The sequence below is a fragment of the Eptesicus fuscus genome, chromosome 2 (genome assembly GCF_027574615.1).
Source record: "Eptesicus fuscus isolate TK198812 chromosome 2, DD_ASM_mEF_20220401, whole genome shotgun sequence".
In the NCBI taxonomy this organism is placed as follows: Eukaryota; Metazoa; Chordata; class Mammalia; order Chiroptera; family Vespertilionidae; genus Eptesicus; species Eptesicus fuscus.
In genome coordinates this window covers 38518329-38536100 of record NC_072474.1, presented here as the reverse complement: position 1 = coordinate 38536100, position 17772 = coordinate 38518329, and the positions used below count along the sequence as shown (strand labels likewise).

At 45.5% G+C, this 17772-nt stretch overlaps 1 protein-coding gene across 2 annotated transcripts in view; it reads right to left on the bottom strand.

The window, feature by feature from the left end:
* DIP2C (disco interacting protein 2 homolog C) overlaps positions 1 to 17772 on the bottom strand; it is a 385891-nt gene that overhangs the window by 91759 nt on the left and 276360 nt on the right. For both annotated transcript variants that reach the window (XM_054726559.1, XM_054726564.1), the window contains 8 exons: positions 14439 to 14549; positions 9741 to 9864; positions 9316 to 9425; positions 9046 to 9148; positions 6870 to 6934; positions 4223 to 4316; positions 3983 to 4102; positions 2157 to 2271 (listed from right to left, as the gene is read on the bottom strand). In XM_054726559.1, the coding sequence (XP_054582534.1) occupies positions 2157 to 2271; positions 3983 to 4102; positions 4223 to 4316; positions 6870 to 6934; positions 9046 to 9148; positions 9316 to 9425; positions 9741 to 9864; positions 14439 to 14549 (842 nt within the window). The remainder of the gene's footprint in view (positions 1 to 2156; positions 2272 to 3982; positions 4103 to 4222; positions 4317 to 6869; positions 6935 to 9045; positions 9149 to 9315; positions 9426 to 9740; positions 9865 to 14438; positions 14550 to 17772) is intronic.

Below are 17772 nucleotides of genomic sequence, written 5' to 3'. Positions count from 1 at the left end.
CAGCGTATAAGACGAGTGGGCGTATAAGATTTTCCTGGGTTAAAAAGTGATCTTATATGCCGGAAAATACGGTAGTCCAATATATCTAATCCATTATATCTAATCCCATCAATATAGTCCAATATACCATATTTTCTGGCGTATAAAACGACTTTTTAACCCAGGAAAATCTTATATGCCCAGTCGTCTTATATGCCGGAAAGTACGGGAATATGAAAATCTCCCTCCTGTCAGTCTTGGGTGTGCCGCAGGACCCAGAGTCAAATCCCTGCCCACCCATGCGTGCCTCGAAATTGCATGAAACCCAGACCCAGCTGGCCCCATCCTCATTGGGTGAGACCCAGACCCAGCCGGCCCCACCCCCATCAAGCCCCGCAGGGCAAGGGATGCAGCCTCACATCCCCCGTCAAGCCCAGCTGGGCAGGGGATGAAGTTAATCGTGGGTAACGACCATTTGCATATTAGCCTTTCATTACTAAGATTTTTCTACAGGTGTGAATCATTCATTTAGTGAATTATCTGTGGCAATGGTGCTATGTCACAGAACTGTAGATAGAACCCTAAAAGTTTATGGGTGGAAGGAAATTAAGAGATCACTGAGCCCAATGCCCCCATTTTTTAGTGAAGAAAACTGAGGCCCCGAATCACATGGCAGGGCTGGGCCTCTGCTGGGACTCATGCCCAAGTCTCCCTGGAACCCATCTTAGGTTCAAATGCGACAGACATTCTAATATGTGGACAACATGTGAAGAACATTGTGGAGGTAAATGTGCTACGACAACCCTGAAGTTTTCTGTACTCCAAGATCAGATAGAAATGAGTTGTTTGGGGGATACTCCTGTGATTAGGGCGACAGAGCCATCCTTTAAAAAGGAATATCGGAGTCTGCTCATGGTGCCATGTGTTCTCATTGATTTAAATGTTAGAGACTTTTCATTTTTGGCTCAGTCAAAATTGAAAGTTGCTTCTGATTCTTTAAAGATTTTAGATTTCTTATCCCAATTGTCAGGTGGTCTGGTTAATTTTACATTAACACCTAAAAGCATCTGGTTTCTCATTTAAGGCCACTCTCCCAGTGAGTATTTTTAGGAAGTCAACCTTTCAGTAATTAAGGGCAGACTCATGTGCTTTGTGCCCTGAGAGTTCTGTCATCCCTTCTTACAAGGGAGCATATCTGTATGACAGGAAATGAAGCCTAACTTGAGACAGAACACAAAGACACTGAAAAGTCAGTTATGGTACAAGCTGCCAATACCTAGAGGATGCTCTCCCTGCTCTTTCTCCTGTTAGTGTGGATAACGGAGGGCTGACCACCATCGTGTGCCTTCCTGGTAGTGCTCATCGTGGGTAGGACAAGCTTTCACCGGCCCACACCCACCCCCCCCCCAGCACTGCTCAAGGCAGTGGTGCTGCTGCAGTGACCTACACCCACGACCCAGGGCACCGAGCAATGAGGCTGGGCAAGAGCACCCACCACCCACACCCACCACAGACTCAAGAGCTCATATGTACCGTCAAGTGGCTCCAAACCTCAGAAAACCAGTGTTTTAAAAGTGCAGTATGTGTAATATTGGAGAGAGAAGAAAAATGAAGATGACACAGAAACTGCATGTCAGCCCTGGCCGGTTTTGCTCAGTGGATAGAGCGTCAGCCTGCGAACTGAAAGGTCCCAGGTTCGATTCTGGTCAAGGGCACAGGCCTGGGTTGTGGGCTCGATCCCCATTGGGGGGCTTGCAGGAGGCAGCCGATCAATGATTCTCTCTCTTCATTGCTGTTTCTCTCTCCCTCTTCTCCCTTCCTCTCTGAAATAAATAAAAATATATTTTAAAAAAAGAAACAGCACAGGTGACAAAAATTCCACTTCACCCAACACTGACTCTGTTCCACCCCCAATTAAACCTGGGTCTAGAGTGAGCAAATGAAAAAGTGAGCAACCTGCAAGGACAAGAGGTCAGTGTGCCCCCAGTGGGTTTCCACTCACACGGGAATGACAGTGACTTGCCAGAAGGAGGGCTATTTCCCTGGCTACTGAATCTAAACATTTTAAAGAATCCATTCCAGCGTCCTCACTAAGGTTAACTGCTATGATCCCAGGTCTCCCTCCGGTGGTGTGGTCCGACCTTCCCCAGGCTGGCCACGTGAAGTGTGTGCAGTACCTCCGAATGGCCACAGTGAGCGCCTCTGGCGAGCTGGCACAGGGACAGATGACCTCCTGGCGCAGGCCTTTACTTTGGAAGACATTGAGAAATGCGTCGCAGGAAGAAATAGACCCTGGAGTGGAAGAGGGAATGGCGATCAGGCAGCGGCAGCTATGCCATTGATTGAAAATATCCCATCCTAGAAAATGCTTTTGAAGTTAGGGTTTAGGTACACGTGGAATTAGGCAGCATGGCAAAGATACTAAATGCAATTTCTCATACTTACGGAACTCAAGAACTTACACAACTTCTGTGCTGTATCAAAACATTGACTGAAGAACTTAACTTTTTTGAGCCTTGTTCTACCATTTTCAATATGCATGTTCTAAAGGGTGGGTAAATCTAATCTTAACTCAGCAATTTTCAACCTTTTTCATCTCATGGTACATATAAACTAATTACTAAAATTCTGTGGCACATCAAAAAATATATTTTTTTACCCATCTGACAACAACAAAAAAAAGTATCATTTTGGTTCATTTACACCGGACGGCTATTGTTGTGTTGGCTATTGACATTTTTTAATTTACAATCTATGGGAAAAGAGGTCAGTGCCCATGACTAAATAGTCAGGTTAACATATTTTTAAAATTCTTATGGCACACCAGTTGAAAATCTCTGCCTTAACTAACAGAAGAAAACTTCAAATTAACTTGAATGATGAGACCCGAGTATAATTACTAGGGACCTATCAGCTAAATAATTTCCTAGAACAAGTTTACCTTGCTCTATATAAGACATGTTGCTTTGCAGAGTAACGGGTAAAATCAACTGTGTGTTCAGAGGGAAGTTGGAGGTGAGTGGGTGGGAGGGGAGACATTAACCAAATAACTTATACACATATATGCATAGCCCATGGGCACAGACAATAGTTTGGTGAAGACCTGGGGGAAGGGAAGGGAATTGGAAATGGGTGCAGGGTAGAGAGGGTCAATGGGAAAAAAAGAGGGGACAACTGTAACACTTTCAACAATAAAGATAAATTTTTAAAAAAGAAAAAAATAGCTCACAATTTATGGAGTTAGTTTGTAAATGGAAGAATCATTTGTAAAATTAGTACTAAAAATTGTTTGCCAGTTCACTTTTGCATATCAGATATTCTTTAAGAAAGTATATGCTGCTTTAATTTACAGATATATACACCGCATGGTTTACAAAGGTAGTCAGAACTTTCTTACATTCAATTCACTTTCCCCGACTTTGCTTCTGGCTTACATATTCCTCTCACACAAAAAAAAGCTAGCTGGGGTTTATTGCTACTGACTGAAATATTTCTCAAGGTGTATTAACAGTATCCTGTGAAACTGCTTATAACTTTACCTACTTTTTGATATAGGATTTGATAATGAAATTTCATTAAAAATGACAAATTAATTTCCTGATCAATAAAACTACTATGGACCATAAAACAATAGTAGTTAACATTTGAGAATTTATTACATTCCGAGGAACTGTATAGAGGGATTACTTCATTTAATCCTCAGAAAATCTTATGACTTATATAACATTTTCAAGCTAAAGAAAGAGAAGGATTTTTAGGTAAAAAGCAACATTGTCTACAGAAGTGAGAAGTGGAGGCCACAGGGCCACGTCAGAAAGCTCCATGCTCTCCACTGGCACATCATGTGCCTGTAGTCAGTGCATAGTTCTGTTGGTTATTATTTTGAGACAACTTCTTAATTAAGGTAGAGACTAGGATAAGAAATCAAAGTGCAAAGAATGAACCCTCGCGATGAGGCTCCTGCTGCCTGCCTTTCCTCGCCTGAGCAGCAGCCGGTGCTTACAGGGGTTTGCGCCGTCGGCCACGATCAGCATCCGCAGAGAGGAGAGGTTGATGTCTCTTTGATCCCTGTGTGCTACCAGCGCCCAGTGCATGTCCCTGGACTTAACACAGGCCACTTTTGCTGAAGTAGAAGCAGAAGAAAAGGGAGTGACTATGTGCACCCAGAGCATGAGATGTTAAAAGAAGGACTCATGATAATGGGGGGGGAGGGGGCGCGCCACGGGGCCACCCTGGGACGTACCTTTGTACTGGCAGACCTTCTGAATCCAGGAGAGCGGGTTCACCTTCATCAGTGAGTATGGGATGCTGATCACGTGCATCATGTTCATGACGCTCTGAAGGCAAGGACACAGGTGAGACAGAGAGGCCACCCACAGACACCCGGCTCCGGATGGGGGCACGACAGGACAGGCTGCGGCTCATCCCAATGCCAGGGCTGCTGAGCGTGGGCGGGCGGCTGGTCCCAGTGCACCTCAGAATAACCCGAGAAGTGACTATCTCAAAGGCTATCCAGTCCTCTTGGCTCCTGCTTTTCCTGATACAGCTAAAGAATCTAAGTCTAAATACTCTTCTTAGAAAACCTTTAGTTGGATGATAATTTTTTAAGGTCCTCTCATAGTCTGGAAGCTTGATTTTTTTCTAGTGTATTATACTAACTTTTCTTTCAAAAAAATATATTTCCTTTATTAAATGTTACCCTGAAATGTCAAGGAGCGGTGGAACGTGTCTGCATCACCCTCAGTTTGCCATGTAGCCTTGCTAATGTAATCAGGAGCCCTAAAGGATTCAATTTCTTTAAAACAAGTAACCAAAACTAACTTTTAAAATACCAGGCTTACTGGGAGGGGGGGGGGAGATCACTTTGTATAATATATAAATGTCTAACCATTATACGTATACTTCACACTAACATAAAATAGTATTAAATGTCAACTGTAACTGAAAAAAAAAAAAAGGTAAAGTAAATTAAAAAATAAAAGTTAGTCCCTACATGCTTTACACCTGTAGGCCTCACACACCTGCTGGACATCATTCAGTCCAATGCACTCAGAAAAGGGGAACACCAGCCAGAGACCCCTGTGGGCTCTGCCATATCAGGGTTCTCTCTGCTCCTGCAGGTGGAGGGGGAGAGAGAGGGCACAGACGCTCTGGAAAGCGCTGGCCTAATTCTGGAAGCTCAGACGGAAAATGACCACCTACACCTTCCCCAGGAGAAGTGAGTCGGCTGGCCCCTCTCGCTGCAGTTGCTCCCCACTCCGTGCTGGGGGTGAGAGCTCTTCCTCACATGGAAGATGCCACAGAAGAGTGTGTGGCTATCCAGCCAGACCTGCCTTGCTCTAAAAGGTGGCAGCCAGAGTTGGAGAAACCACTGATTCCTGAGCAGTAATCCAGAGCAACAATAAGCAGGTGGAAGACTATCAACAAGACCTACTCCAGACCTGTCGCAGGGCTCTCGAAACTGAGATTGTTAGGAGAAACTCTGATGGCACAATAACAGCAGTTCTGTCACATTATCAAACAGGTGCTCACTCAACATCAGGCCTACTAGTCTCACACAGCACCATCATTCCCATTGGACAAATAGGAAAACGGAGGTTCCAGTGACTCGGGCAACAAAAGATTCTCTGTCTCAGGCGACTGTCCTGGAGACACAAAGCTATAGAAGGAAGGGCAGCAGGGCAGTGAGGCACCTGGGGAGTCACGCAATGAACTGTCTTGATCGCAGAAAGATGCTGCTGATCTGGAGCTGTAAACTTTGTCTTATGTGATACTTAAATGCTTTTGTTCTAATAAATTCTGATTTATGAAGAAACTACAAATTCTCCTTTCTGTACTGATGTTTCTATCAAACATGCAAAAAGAACTAGATTTTTCTACTTAAGATATAAAGTTTCAGCATAAGAAACTTAAGAAGAAAAAACGGGTGATTAAAAATTGACCACATATGAAACAGACACGGTGAGGGTCTAAGCAGTTATGCTGCACATTTTAAGTGCCAAACATATATATCTATATATAAAAGCCTAAGCGACCAAATGACTGGTGGACTGGTTGCTATGATGTGCACTGACCACCAGGGGGCAGACGCTTAACACAGGAGCTGCCCCCCTGGTGGTCAGTGCGCTACTGCAGCTGGCTGACCAACTTCCCGCGGCCCCTCCCCTCAGCCGGCCCACCAACCTCCCTCGACCCCTCCCACCCCCCACCAGCTGCCCCAATTGGCCCCGGGCCCTGATCGGGGCGGGAGACAGCCCTGATCATCCCCGATCACCAGCCAGGCTGAGGGACCCCACCCATGCACGAATTCGTGCACCAGGCCTCTAGTTAAATAATAAGCTTTATGTTTCTATAAATGTGCCAACAGCTTTGAACTGCCATCACTTATCAAGAAGCAGCAGCAATAAAGAGACACGTTCTCTACGATGCGTGCTGAATTTTCCTCAAGGGGAGGTCTATAAAGGAGTTTCCTCATAGTATAATGAAACAGGAAATCACCTCAAGAGTTATAAACAGACTCATAGAAAGAAAAATAACTAGAATGTCGTAGCCAAATCAGATGTACGGGCAAGTGGCCCAAACAAAAGTCACCGATAACAATGCTGTGTAATCGTAAGTGCTGACCGTGGGGAAGGAGATCCCGAGAAAGACTGGAGCCTCAGTATGTGGTTCAGTGACTCAAGCAAGCGGCTGCAGAGACCCAGTGGGTTTGCCAGGCTCTTGGAAGTTACTTTACCTGACAACTCAAGACACCTAACAATGGCAACTTTTCCTTATAACTGGGAAGAACATTTCCTTATAGCTGATAAGTATAAAGATCCCAACTCTAATTCTGACATGAGGACATTCAAATGTAACGAGGACACAGCAGGGCCCAGCTTCACACTTACTGTTAGGATTCCATGCCAGAGCCCAACATCCTTCTTGAAATCCAACACATTCACAATTGTTTCAGCTGTGCAAATAAAAAGGGTAGAAAGATTCTTACTTATGAAAAACAGTACAGAACAAAGGGCAAAGAAAACCCAGCGTCCCATCAGGGGTAGCAACGGATGTTGGAACACGATCATTTCACAGTATCTTTGCAGAAAGTCTGCAGCTTGCAAACCCATTTTTAAAAAGGCTAGCCTGCCAGGAAACTGTTTCTAGACAGTATTCTAATATGCACGTTTACAGCAATAGCTCCTCACACCATCACTTAAAGCACCTTATTCCTTCCCTTTTTATATACAGATTTCCCCCTTCCCTGCCTTTTTTCTTTCTTAAAAAGGATTTTTTTTCATTTCCATCACGTGTTCTCCCAGGAAATCCGGAGGACCAGGCAGTTTCCAGCAAACACCATATGCTGCACCAAAGAAGCCTCAGGGGTGGGGCTGGGTGATAAAGGAGGCAGAGGCTTTGGAAGGGTAGGATGGGGGAGCAGTCAAGAGTTATGGGGGGCTTTTTAAAGACGGGAGTAAGAAAAAGGAGCTAAAAAGATATGGTTGAACAACTACTACATGGAACATGGAAGCCAAGCTGGAGAGCCAGCTGCCTGCGACACCATGAACATCCCTCTTGAAGTCACATCTGTCTACTGGCCAGGGCAGGGGGCCCAGCTGCCTACACCTCTGCCCAAGGCCGCCCAGTGCTGAGCCCCAGGCACTGACTGATGCCCTGTCTTCCATTTCTAAGTATTTGCTCTGGAGATGCTTGCCAAAGGTTCCTCACTCTGTGTCTGACCCTGTTTCAGAAAGGATTGGCCGAGGGGCTTTCAATATAAACATGCTCAAAGGAAACAGTCTCTATTCCATGTTATACATGTATTTTTAAAATCGAGAATTAAGGAGCAAATATATCAATATATTATTTCCTCTCTCCAACCCCACAAGAGTGACAACCTTGGACCTCTGCTTAGGGCAAGGAAATGGGTCAGGAGGTTGTAAGGAATGTTGAAATTAAAATGGAAAACGCTGGTGAGTAGGCTGGTAATAATTAGAGACAATGTGTGAAAATGTCCTGGAAACTAGTTCAGGGACAAAAATCAGAACATCTCACGAGCTAAGTGAATTGTTTTTTAAAAGGGAGACTACCAGAAGGAAGTGTGTGTGTGTGTGTGTGTGGGGGGGGGGGGGGGGGGGGGGGGGGGGGGGGCGGCGAGGCTGGAGAGAGAAACAGAACAAGAAAAACAGAAAAAGTAAAGCATTTCAGGTTAGAGTGGAGCAACAATGCCACCAGCCTCCTCGGGCACATGCCCACCACAGGGCCCTGTCACAGAGGCTCCAGCCAGAGGGTTAACTGGTATCTGGTCTGACCTTCTAGGATCCCAGGTCAGGACTGATACCAGTTTCCTCTGGTTACCCTACCTCTTGCCTCCATGACCATCCCGTCTGGTACATCATAAAAACAACTGGTCTCAACTGCGTAGCCCACCCCTGGAGCTCATCGAACCCACACACAGAAACTCGATTCAGTTGGTAGGGGTGAGCCGAACATGGGACGTTTTTAATGCTTTCAGAGAGATTCTGAAGTGCAGACAGAGACGAATACATTTGGTATTAATGATCTGTTACGGCCTTAGTAGGGTCCCCTCAAGTTCATAGGAGGAAGCCCTAACCCCAGAGTGACTGAATTTGGAGATGGGACCTCTAAGGGTCAAAGGGTAGAACCTAATCCAATAAGGCCGGTGTCCTTGTGAGAAGAGGAAGAGACACCACATCTCTCGCTCCCTCCACGTGCACAGAGAAAAGGCCATGTGAGGACACAGAGATGGTGTTGCCTGCAAGACAGGTGCTCACCATCAGGAACCAACCCCGACAGCGCCCTCATCTCAGACTTCCAGCCAGCACTGTGACAAACAAACGTCTGCTGTTCGAGCCCCAGGATGTGGCATTTGTATGGCAGCCAGAGCTGAGACACTGCCTAACCCAAGTTAACCTGCACTTGAGTTAGGCGCAAACTTAACGCGTCTCTTATGGTTACTAGTGGGAACAACACAGTCTCTTGACTGGTCAACACGCATCTCACAGGCCAAGGTCTGGAGTCAGGGTCCTGCAGGGAGGGTCCCAGAGGGCTCCCCCCCAATACCTTCTGTGTAGCCACACGCCTGTGTCAGAGCCTGGCAATGGGTCAGCAGTGCAATCCTTGTCACGGTCACCCCGAGCACGCTTCCATCCTTGCATGTTTTATACTGAAACGAGATGACAACGTGGGGATGAGTGGGACCAAAGAACAAAGCAGGATCCACATCCATCAGCTCTTCTGGGTAAGGAAGAGGCTGCAGGTCCTGATCCTGGAGCTGTGTAACTATGGGAACCGCGGGGACTCAGTCCCGAAGCCCCACGCCCAGTGACTTACCTCGATATATGCGGTGTCGTTATTTGCATCTTTGATGTGTGGGAACCAGTCTCGAGGAGGTTTAGAGAGATGTTTTGACTCTGTGACAAACCATAATAGCTTTGGCCAACCTTGGAAATAAAGGACAAATTCTTTTTAGGTGAGCGTTTCCCAGAAAAGCGTGTGGCATCATCTCCCCATTCATGGCTATGCTTCACACCACCACATGCTAGGGGAACCTCTGGTGTTTCTGTCAAGTCAAGGACCATAACCACAGTGCAAAAGCCACTGCCAGTCAATCATGCCACAGGGGAGGCTGAGAACACGTGATGTGTTGCCTGAGACATGTGCGTGTGGAAATCGTATACTCTGGAACTGATTCCATGTTGTACCATCTTTCCCAGTGAAGAGCTCGCCTCCCAACACGGCACTCAGCACTGTCTTACCTTTGAACTGCGGGATCTCCCCCGTCGGGCTCTTCGGCAGTCCTTTGTGGCAGGCGTCGCTGGTCAAGGCAACAGTAACCCCACAGCTGCCAAGCAGGAAGCCGATCTGCTGGCTTCCTGCGTCCTGGGAGAGGGCGACAGAAGAGGCACGGAGACGAGATGACAGTGGCACTCCTGGCAAAACAAGGCCTCACCCTGGGTTCTGGGATGGAACGAACCTCCCTGGGCAACCCACGGTTTTGGCACAGACTGGGCTCTGCAGAACAGGGGTTAGAGCCCAGGCTGCTGCTTGCTAGCTGCGTGGCTTTGAATGGGGTAGCTCGCCTGCATGGCCTCGCTTTCCTCATCTGCACCATGGGGCGAAAGGCAGAGCCATCTCACACGTCTGCTGTGAGCGATAAACCAGGAGAGCACAAGTAAGTACTCAACGTGGGGCTGGCATTAACGACCCTCAGTTCTGTGGACCACGACTGTAGGGCATGAGTATTGGGGGGAACAGAAAGTGTCCAAGAAAATGTCTTATACTGAATAATTACCGACTGCCTGATTTTAAGCACTCAGAGCAAAGGGCTCTGCCATATTTGATTACATCTACCAAAGAAATGGAGACCTGGTCACCTTTCCCCACCACGAGCACCACTGTCTCAATAAATAAGAACATGCATTAGACATGTATGACATCGACTCTGGTGACACTGAGCCCTGGGAGCCTCCGAATGACCAGCACCGACGGAGGAACATGGCGTCTGAGCAGCTGCTGCTGGTGGGGCGGCCAAAGGAACCGCCAGCTGTGTGGGTTTTGTTGCTTATTGTGTCAGCTGCCCTGTGAGAAGTCGGGTCACTTGGAGTTCTTTCCTCCCACCTGCCACACCAGCTGTGACTCACACTGTGCAGGAGCTGCATTGCTAGAGCCAAAACTGCAGGACTGTGGTGAGCCATCACCTCTGTTCATTCCCACTGGACTCTGCCTGAACCCCCGGACAACCAGCAAGCCTGTCAGTGGGCCAGACGCCTGGCTACCTGTCACGCTGCCTGTCTGCGCCTCGCTAAGAAAAATGTGAGACCATGTGGTGTTTTCTCCCGAGTAAAATCAACAGAGTTGACATCTTAAAACTGTAGTCTTTCAAGTGAACAGTTTCTACTTTTCTTATTGTAGATGTAACCCCCCAGGGAAAAGCACATCTCTCTCCATGGGATTGTGCACAGACAACCCCTGACACCTGTGCAGCACTGAGAGGGGACACGTTTGGCCCCCGGGGACAGTGACGGTCCATTTCGGGGGTGCTCACAGTACGTTTCCTTCAAGCAATGCTATTTCAAGCACAATTATAACCAGTCACTTCAATGTGAATTTGGATATCCCATCGCCAAAAACCATGATCTCACAGCAGGGAGGGGAGGCAGATTCCAAGATCAGAATCAGTAGCAGGAAGGCGTTCCTTTGTGAGTGTGAGTTTGCTACTCTGTCTACAGCAAGGGGGACTGGGAGCGAGCATGCCAGCAGGTACCTGCCCTGACCTGCCAAGGGCTGGTGCCTATGCCGAGGGCAAACATGCTGATCCTGGCACTCCCAGAGGAGGCATGATGTCCCCTGAACCCTGTCTTTCCAACATCTGCTCATGATTTGATTTTAAAAATAATGAATTCACAAACATGAAAAGACACCTAAAATACAGAAGAAGCGACGAGAGACCACGTGGGAAGGAGTAACTGGGATCAGGATGCCACAGTTCAGCACAAAATTCAGACTTCATGTCTGCTCCCTCTTTGTTGGAAGGACCTTCTTGTCCTTGTCATCTGGGCAATTCCTACTGAGAGCTCCGATCAAATGTCAACTTCACAGAACAGCTCTGCCAGCCGCACCCCAGTGTACTGAGATGAGACCCCATCACCGGCTCTCAGGGCAGCCTGGGCATCTCCTTCATGCACCAAGACCCCTGAACAAACACACGCTTGAACTCAGAGCCTAGAGCAGAGCCTCGCATGTAGAGACACTCAACACACAATGTCAAAGCTGTGTCTCTACCTGGACTCTGAGGACAAGGACAAGAAGGTTGGACGTGCCCTGCGCTGCCGCCACATGGTACTCTCACACCGAGCCTTGTAAACCTGCCTCCTGGCCTGATGTGCCATCAGCAGACTCAGGAAGAATGTGATGATACCCCTCCCAGTGTGCCCTCCTGCCGTGACTTGTTCTCTGCGCCTTTTCCCTGGGAGTGAAGGTAGTCTGGTCTGTGGGCAACCACTTGGCTAGGGCCCTTCCTCTGAAGAGCCATGCTGTCAAGGATGGTCAGCTCTCCCATCACAAAACCTCAGTAATGATTCTTTAGTTGCCAAGGAAAAAAATGGACCTCACCTGAATTCAAACCTTCCTCTCGCTTTCAATTTTTCTCCAATATGTAGAGAGTTGACTAATTATGTCACTTCCTAGAAGTCTCGCCTCACCACTGCCTCTCTGACAAGTAACTCCCCAAGCATCAGACAGGCCACGTGGACATGTCACTTGACCATCATCTATCCCGGTCCCATCTCAGTCTCCTCACCAGCAACCATCAATCACACCCATAGAAAGGATTCTCTCTCTAATAAAGAAGAGGTAAGTTCATGGTAAGCCTCTCTCTTGAATTCATTTTTATTTGTGGCCCACAACAACTAGTTACAGTTAGTTTATTCAATTCCATTCTTGCCCACCCAAATCGCCAACTAATGGCTGGTTAGCTCTCAGGAAGTGAAAAAGACAACAATAAAAGACATGATGGAGAGATGGACACAAGGCTGAGTCAACACAAAATGCTGCAGACCCATGTGCTTTAAGATGATCCATGGCCATGGAACCACGTGGAGCAAAGAAATTGGACACAAGACATTTTACTTATCAAAACTAAGATGAACTTGTCAATAATATATATGCATATTTTTTCTAATTAGTTTCTAACTTTTTATTTATAATGGAAACTTCCAAGCATACATACAAATATAGAGAAAAGGAAAAAGAAAGCCCATGAACCTATTCATCCAGCTCCAATAACTACCAACGTTTGGCAAATCCAGTCTCAGCCCAAACACACACACACACACACACACACACACGCACGCACACGCGCGTGCAGACCCCCGTGTGGGTGACATCCATTCATGCACTTATACTTTGGCTGGCTGATGGTTGCCCTGGGCAGCCCATGTCCCTCCCAACAAGGCTTGGTTCTCATGGTCTCCTTACTACTTCTGATTTCCTGAGAAAGAGATTCTGGGACTGATCATAGGAGGTTGTAAAAATGTGACGAGTCATTGATGTTACCCCTTCCTCAGATATTTCATTTTAATGGGGTATTTGAAAACCTTTACTAAGGCAAACAAAAGGCTGGTGTGTTAGAATTCCAAGGGGAGGAAGTGAAATGTTGAGTGGCTGGCCCTGGTCGGCTGACTCCTGCGGCCCACAGAGCCTATCCTACTTAGAATATTCACATTTGACCCCCAGACTGAAGGCCTTGCTATTTTCCTGTCAAACTCACATGCCTGTGGCAGAGCCTGTGTCCACGAAGGAGAAATTCTGGCTCAGCCTAAATCACCAGCCGACAGATTTGTGCTGATAGCTGGCCTTACCAGACCAGCTCAGCCACCTCGAGAGGGTACTGGTGGCAGGCTTTTCCAGATCTGCTGTGACCACTCGAGGCCTGTCCTGGCACAGACATATGGCCACTCCTCTCCATGTCAAGCATCGCAGGAACACTGACCCCAAGAATTAGAACAGAGGATAAATAAAGGTACATGGGACTAAACTGTTCAGTCAGGTTCAATAAGCAACATTCAGGATTCAGAAAATTTGGTTCACATTAGGCCCATTATTTTAAGACGAGTCCAGTGGGAACAGAACATGTCATCACCTATGCTCATGTGTACGTCCTACCCTCTTCTCAGCTGTACCTGAGCCAATGTTTCTTTTATTTAAAATGAAGAGAAGTCCTCTAAGACAACAAACGTCATGTTCTGAAGTCACAGAGCCTGAGTGTCAGAGGGGACCACTCCATGGCTGCCAGCTGTGACTCCTTGGACAACATCAGACCATCTGTCAACCCTGTTGGGTTTCCTCCCTTTATCTTTCTCCCTCCAGTTACCATAGCTCTGGAGTATGGAGAGCAAGTCATTCACATGGACGAAAAAACATACACCAGTGTGCAGGACAGCACAACGTTCCTTCTTATACTGGACACTATCATTATAAGAGAGATTAGCTACTTATTCTAATTATGGAATAAGATCTCATAAACTGTAGCTGAACCTGGGACTTGATAATGTCCAAACATCTGAATGAAAGCAACAACTGCCAACCCTCAAAATAAAAAAAAAAATCTGTCGTTTACCCTATTTCCAGTGTAATGATGCTGAGGAACAAGACACTCAGAAACGTGCTTTATTAACCAATTACTCGGCTCAGTGGTGTTACAATGCACAGAAGCTCTGCCTCAGAGACACAGTTCCTGCTAACCCGTGCAGCTGAGCAGTGTGTGAGGTTACTGTCCCCTTCACTGAGCTAACTGCTAAAAACCTGACAGCCTTAGAAACAAGGAAAACCTCTCGTGCCTCTTGATCCACACCCTGCTGAGATGAAAAGCACATTCTGACCTCATGAGAATGTTCCAGTGTAGCCGAGCCTGCCATTCCCATTAGCAGGCTTTAATGAAACAACGCGTGCCTTACCTTTCTCGTGAGTGGTACTTCTATGGGCACAGGAACGACCTCAGCCAGCAGGCAACCGTAGAAGGCCACCATGGATGCAGCAGGGTCGTTGTTGGGGAACACTAGCGCCACCTGGACAGACACGGGGGGGGGGGAGGGGGGAGAGGAAGGACTTACTGTTAAAATGGCTTTGAAGATATCATGAAAGGATGCAACCCGCCACAGACACTGGGGTTCACGTTCCCATTAAGAACAAATGCTGGAACAAAAACTAGGTGCCATACTTAAAAATGCATTTTAGGCAGACACATTTTACTAAGAATTATATACTTATCCTTTAATTCATGTGAAACACATATTACCAAGTCATCTATAATACTGTACCAGAATACAACTATCATTTTTTAAACTCATCTTCCATGTTGACATATTTTTACGTGGAAGAAACTATAGTGCACACACTGTTCTGTTTTCCCCTGGCTTTATGAAAAACTCCTCGGAGTCTTCACAATCACAGCTGAACGCGGGTGCTTCCTCACCAGTGTGCTGGGCTGGCAGCTGGACCCCCACTGGGACTCTATTCAGACCAGGATCAGGTTTAGCTCTGGGATCTCGGCACAATTTTAGCTCCTCTAAGCCTTAGTTGTCTCATCTGAAAAATGAGAACACTAGAACCTATATCTTAGCTTTGTGGTAAATGTTCTAAAAGCCAGGTTAATTTAAATTACCATCCAAATAACCAAATAATGGATAGTATGACTGCAATATGTTTTCTTATAGTCCTTAGAACAGGGGCGACCCTGCTAGCGGTTCTTAACCTGTGGGTCGCGAACACAGGTTGAGAACCGCTGCTGTAGAGCCTAAGACCATCGGAAAACACAGATATTTACATTACGATTCATAACAGTAGCAAAAATACAGTTATGAAGTAGCAACGAAAATAATTTTATGGTTGGGGGTCACCACAACATGAGGAACTGTATTAAAGGGTCTCGGCATTAAAAAGGTTGAGAACCACTGCCTTAGAGTATCTTAGTGATAAGCCGTTTTCCATGGGATAGCTTATAAGTCCATGTCCTCAGACGAACTGCTTTTCATTTCCCTTGCCTACTTACTTGTTAGTGTTTTGACAATACCCCTAAACATATTTGATAGTGTTTACTCTTATATTTGGTACAAAGACTTCTTGAGATAATTGCTTTATTTTTATTGGTGCATTTAATGTTTTTTGTAAATTTGTCAAACTTTTCCTTTACCACCTATCATTTAAAAATATTTCATCTGATTTAAATTCATCTGGAGCTCATCCTAGTGTCTGCAGTGTAGCTAATTGAACTTAGACTTAACTTGCCCTCCAGCCACCCCAATGCTCCTTCTGGAGTAGCCTATCCTAGCCTCTTGCATTAGAAGCCTGCTTTAGGATCTCAAGTTGTAACAGACCAATTCCTGTTTCTGGATTCTCCACTATGCTCTCCAGGACTTTGCTTTGTTTTAACATGAGTCCCTCTCACATGCTGCCGTAGCATCGGCGATATTCTTCCTTATAAGTCTGGTGTGTTTTCAAAGCACATATATCCCATGACTGAGCACATGCATATCATTTTTGCACTAGCATACTCCAAAACTTAAATAATTTTTTCTTTAAAAAATGTCCTAACTAGAAGTTAGTAGTTTTTTCATAAACAGTTGTATAAAACACTCTATTTTAATATCTAGAGACAGGGCCACATAAAAGGATTCAGATGCAGCTGCAAACCGATAAAGCTGTATCTTAAATTTGACCATGTTCGCAATTTAGTAACACAGGATAGCCGGTGGGAACAAAATTAAGTTTGGGAACATTTTCTTTCTCTATGAAATTCCTGAGGTTTACTAAAATCATCTAAATGAGAGACAAAAAACTAAAAGGCTAATAAAACTATCTGCACTACTAAGAGAATTTTGAGAAATCCTGTGAAATAATTAATTAATTAGTAATCCTTTGTCTTAGCAGGCTACCAGCAAGAGGATTTTCAAGGAGGAATGTATGTCTATGCACACAAAGCACAACCAATTATTTTAAAAATCTATCTGAGGTGTGCATCAGCCTCCGGTGTTCTGCCCTCAGCTGCAAGGCTGAGAGTTGATCTGTCTTTAGATCTGGATCTGGCGAAGCAAGAATATTCTATTAAATGTTTGCAAATCTTCCAGGCTACCATTGCCGCATGACTTCTTTCCCTGACGCAGATTAAAATGTTTAAGGAAGCTGATCAAACTGCAATAAAAAAGCAGAACACGCTGAAGTTCCATCTGAAACGAATGATCTCACCCATTCATAAGGGACCCGTTACACACTGACTTGTTCTCCCTAAAATCTACCTGTTCTGCAGGTGGGAGTCGTCATCATGAGCAGAGAACAGAGAAAGAAGTTGCCACCCTTCTGAGCTGGACTCTGCAGCAATTACGTTTCCGAGATTTGAGTTTAGCTGCCATCCCAGCTCTGCTCAAAGGAAGGTCAACATGATCTAGGATTTAAAATCCCCTGCTCTATCACTAAAAGTTATGCTGATAATGCCATTTATATAACCTTGCAGAGTTGTGTTAAGATAAGAAGAAATGTATTAATGTAAAATAAAAGGATATAAAACTGTACATTATAAGCTCTCAATCATATTAAAATAATGGACAGAAAAGGGTCAATACCAAAAGGCTCTTTTAGAATTAAAAAAATGATATATTTTTTCAATTTTTTTTAAGGAAGGTAAGTTTGTACTTTCATCATTCTCATTGTTTTCCTTTAATATCTGATCAGTCACAAGCCCTCTTTGTGGTCTCTTCCCAGTGATTCCAAAGATATCATAAACCCACACGGTTTCCATTAATTTGATTCTCTATGTATTCCTTTGAAATTTCATTGAACCTAATTATCCACAGACTCAGAATAGACATCAATAAAGCAAGAGGTGGTAGCCCATCCTAGCGTTTGCTAAGATTTAAATTTTGTTAAGCTGATTCCACCTTGTTCCCACACTCAGCCCTACTGTGTGCGTGCCTGGATTGTCTTCTTCGGCACAACACATTCTGTTCCCCCACCCCCAGCTCTTTCACATGCTCTTCCTTGGAGCTCACGGCCTTACTTTTTTTCACCAAAAAAACTTCTCAGATCCCAAATGAAAGATATCTCTCTCTTCTTCCCAAACAGTTCACAGGTGTATCAATCACTATCTCTTTTGGGGACCTGTATCCATTTTCAATTTATAGAAAAGCTAATGATCAATATGACTGTTTGTTTTTTTGTGTGTGTTTTTTAAGACTGCAAGCTCCTTAAAGACAGGCTTCTCTTGTGGTAAGTCTTGTATCTTCCACAGCTCCTCCT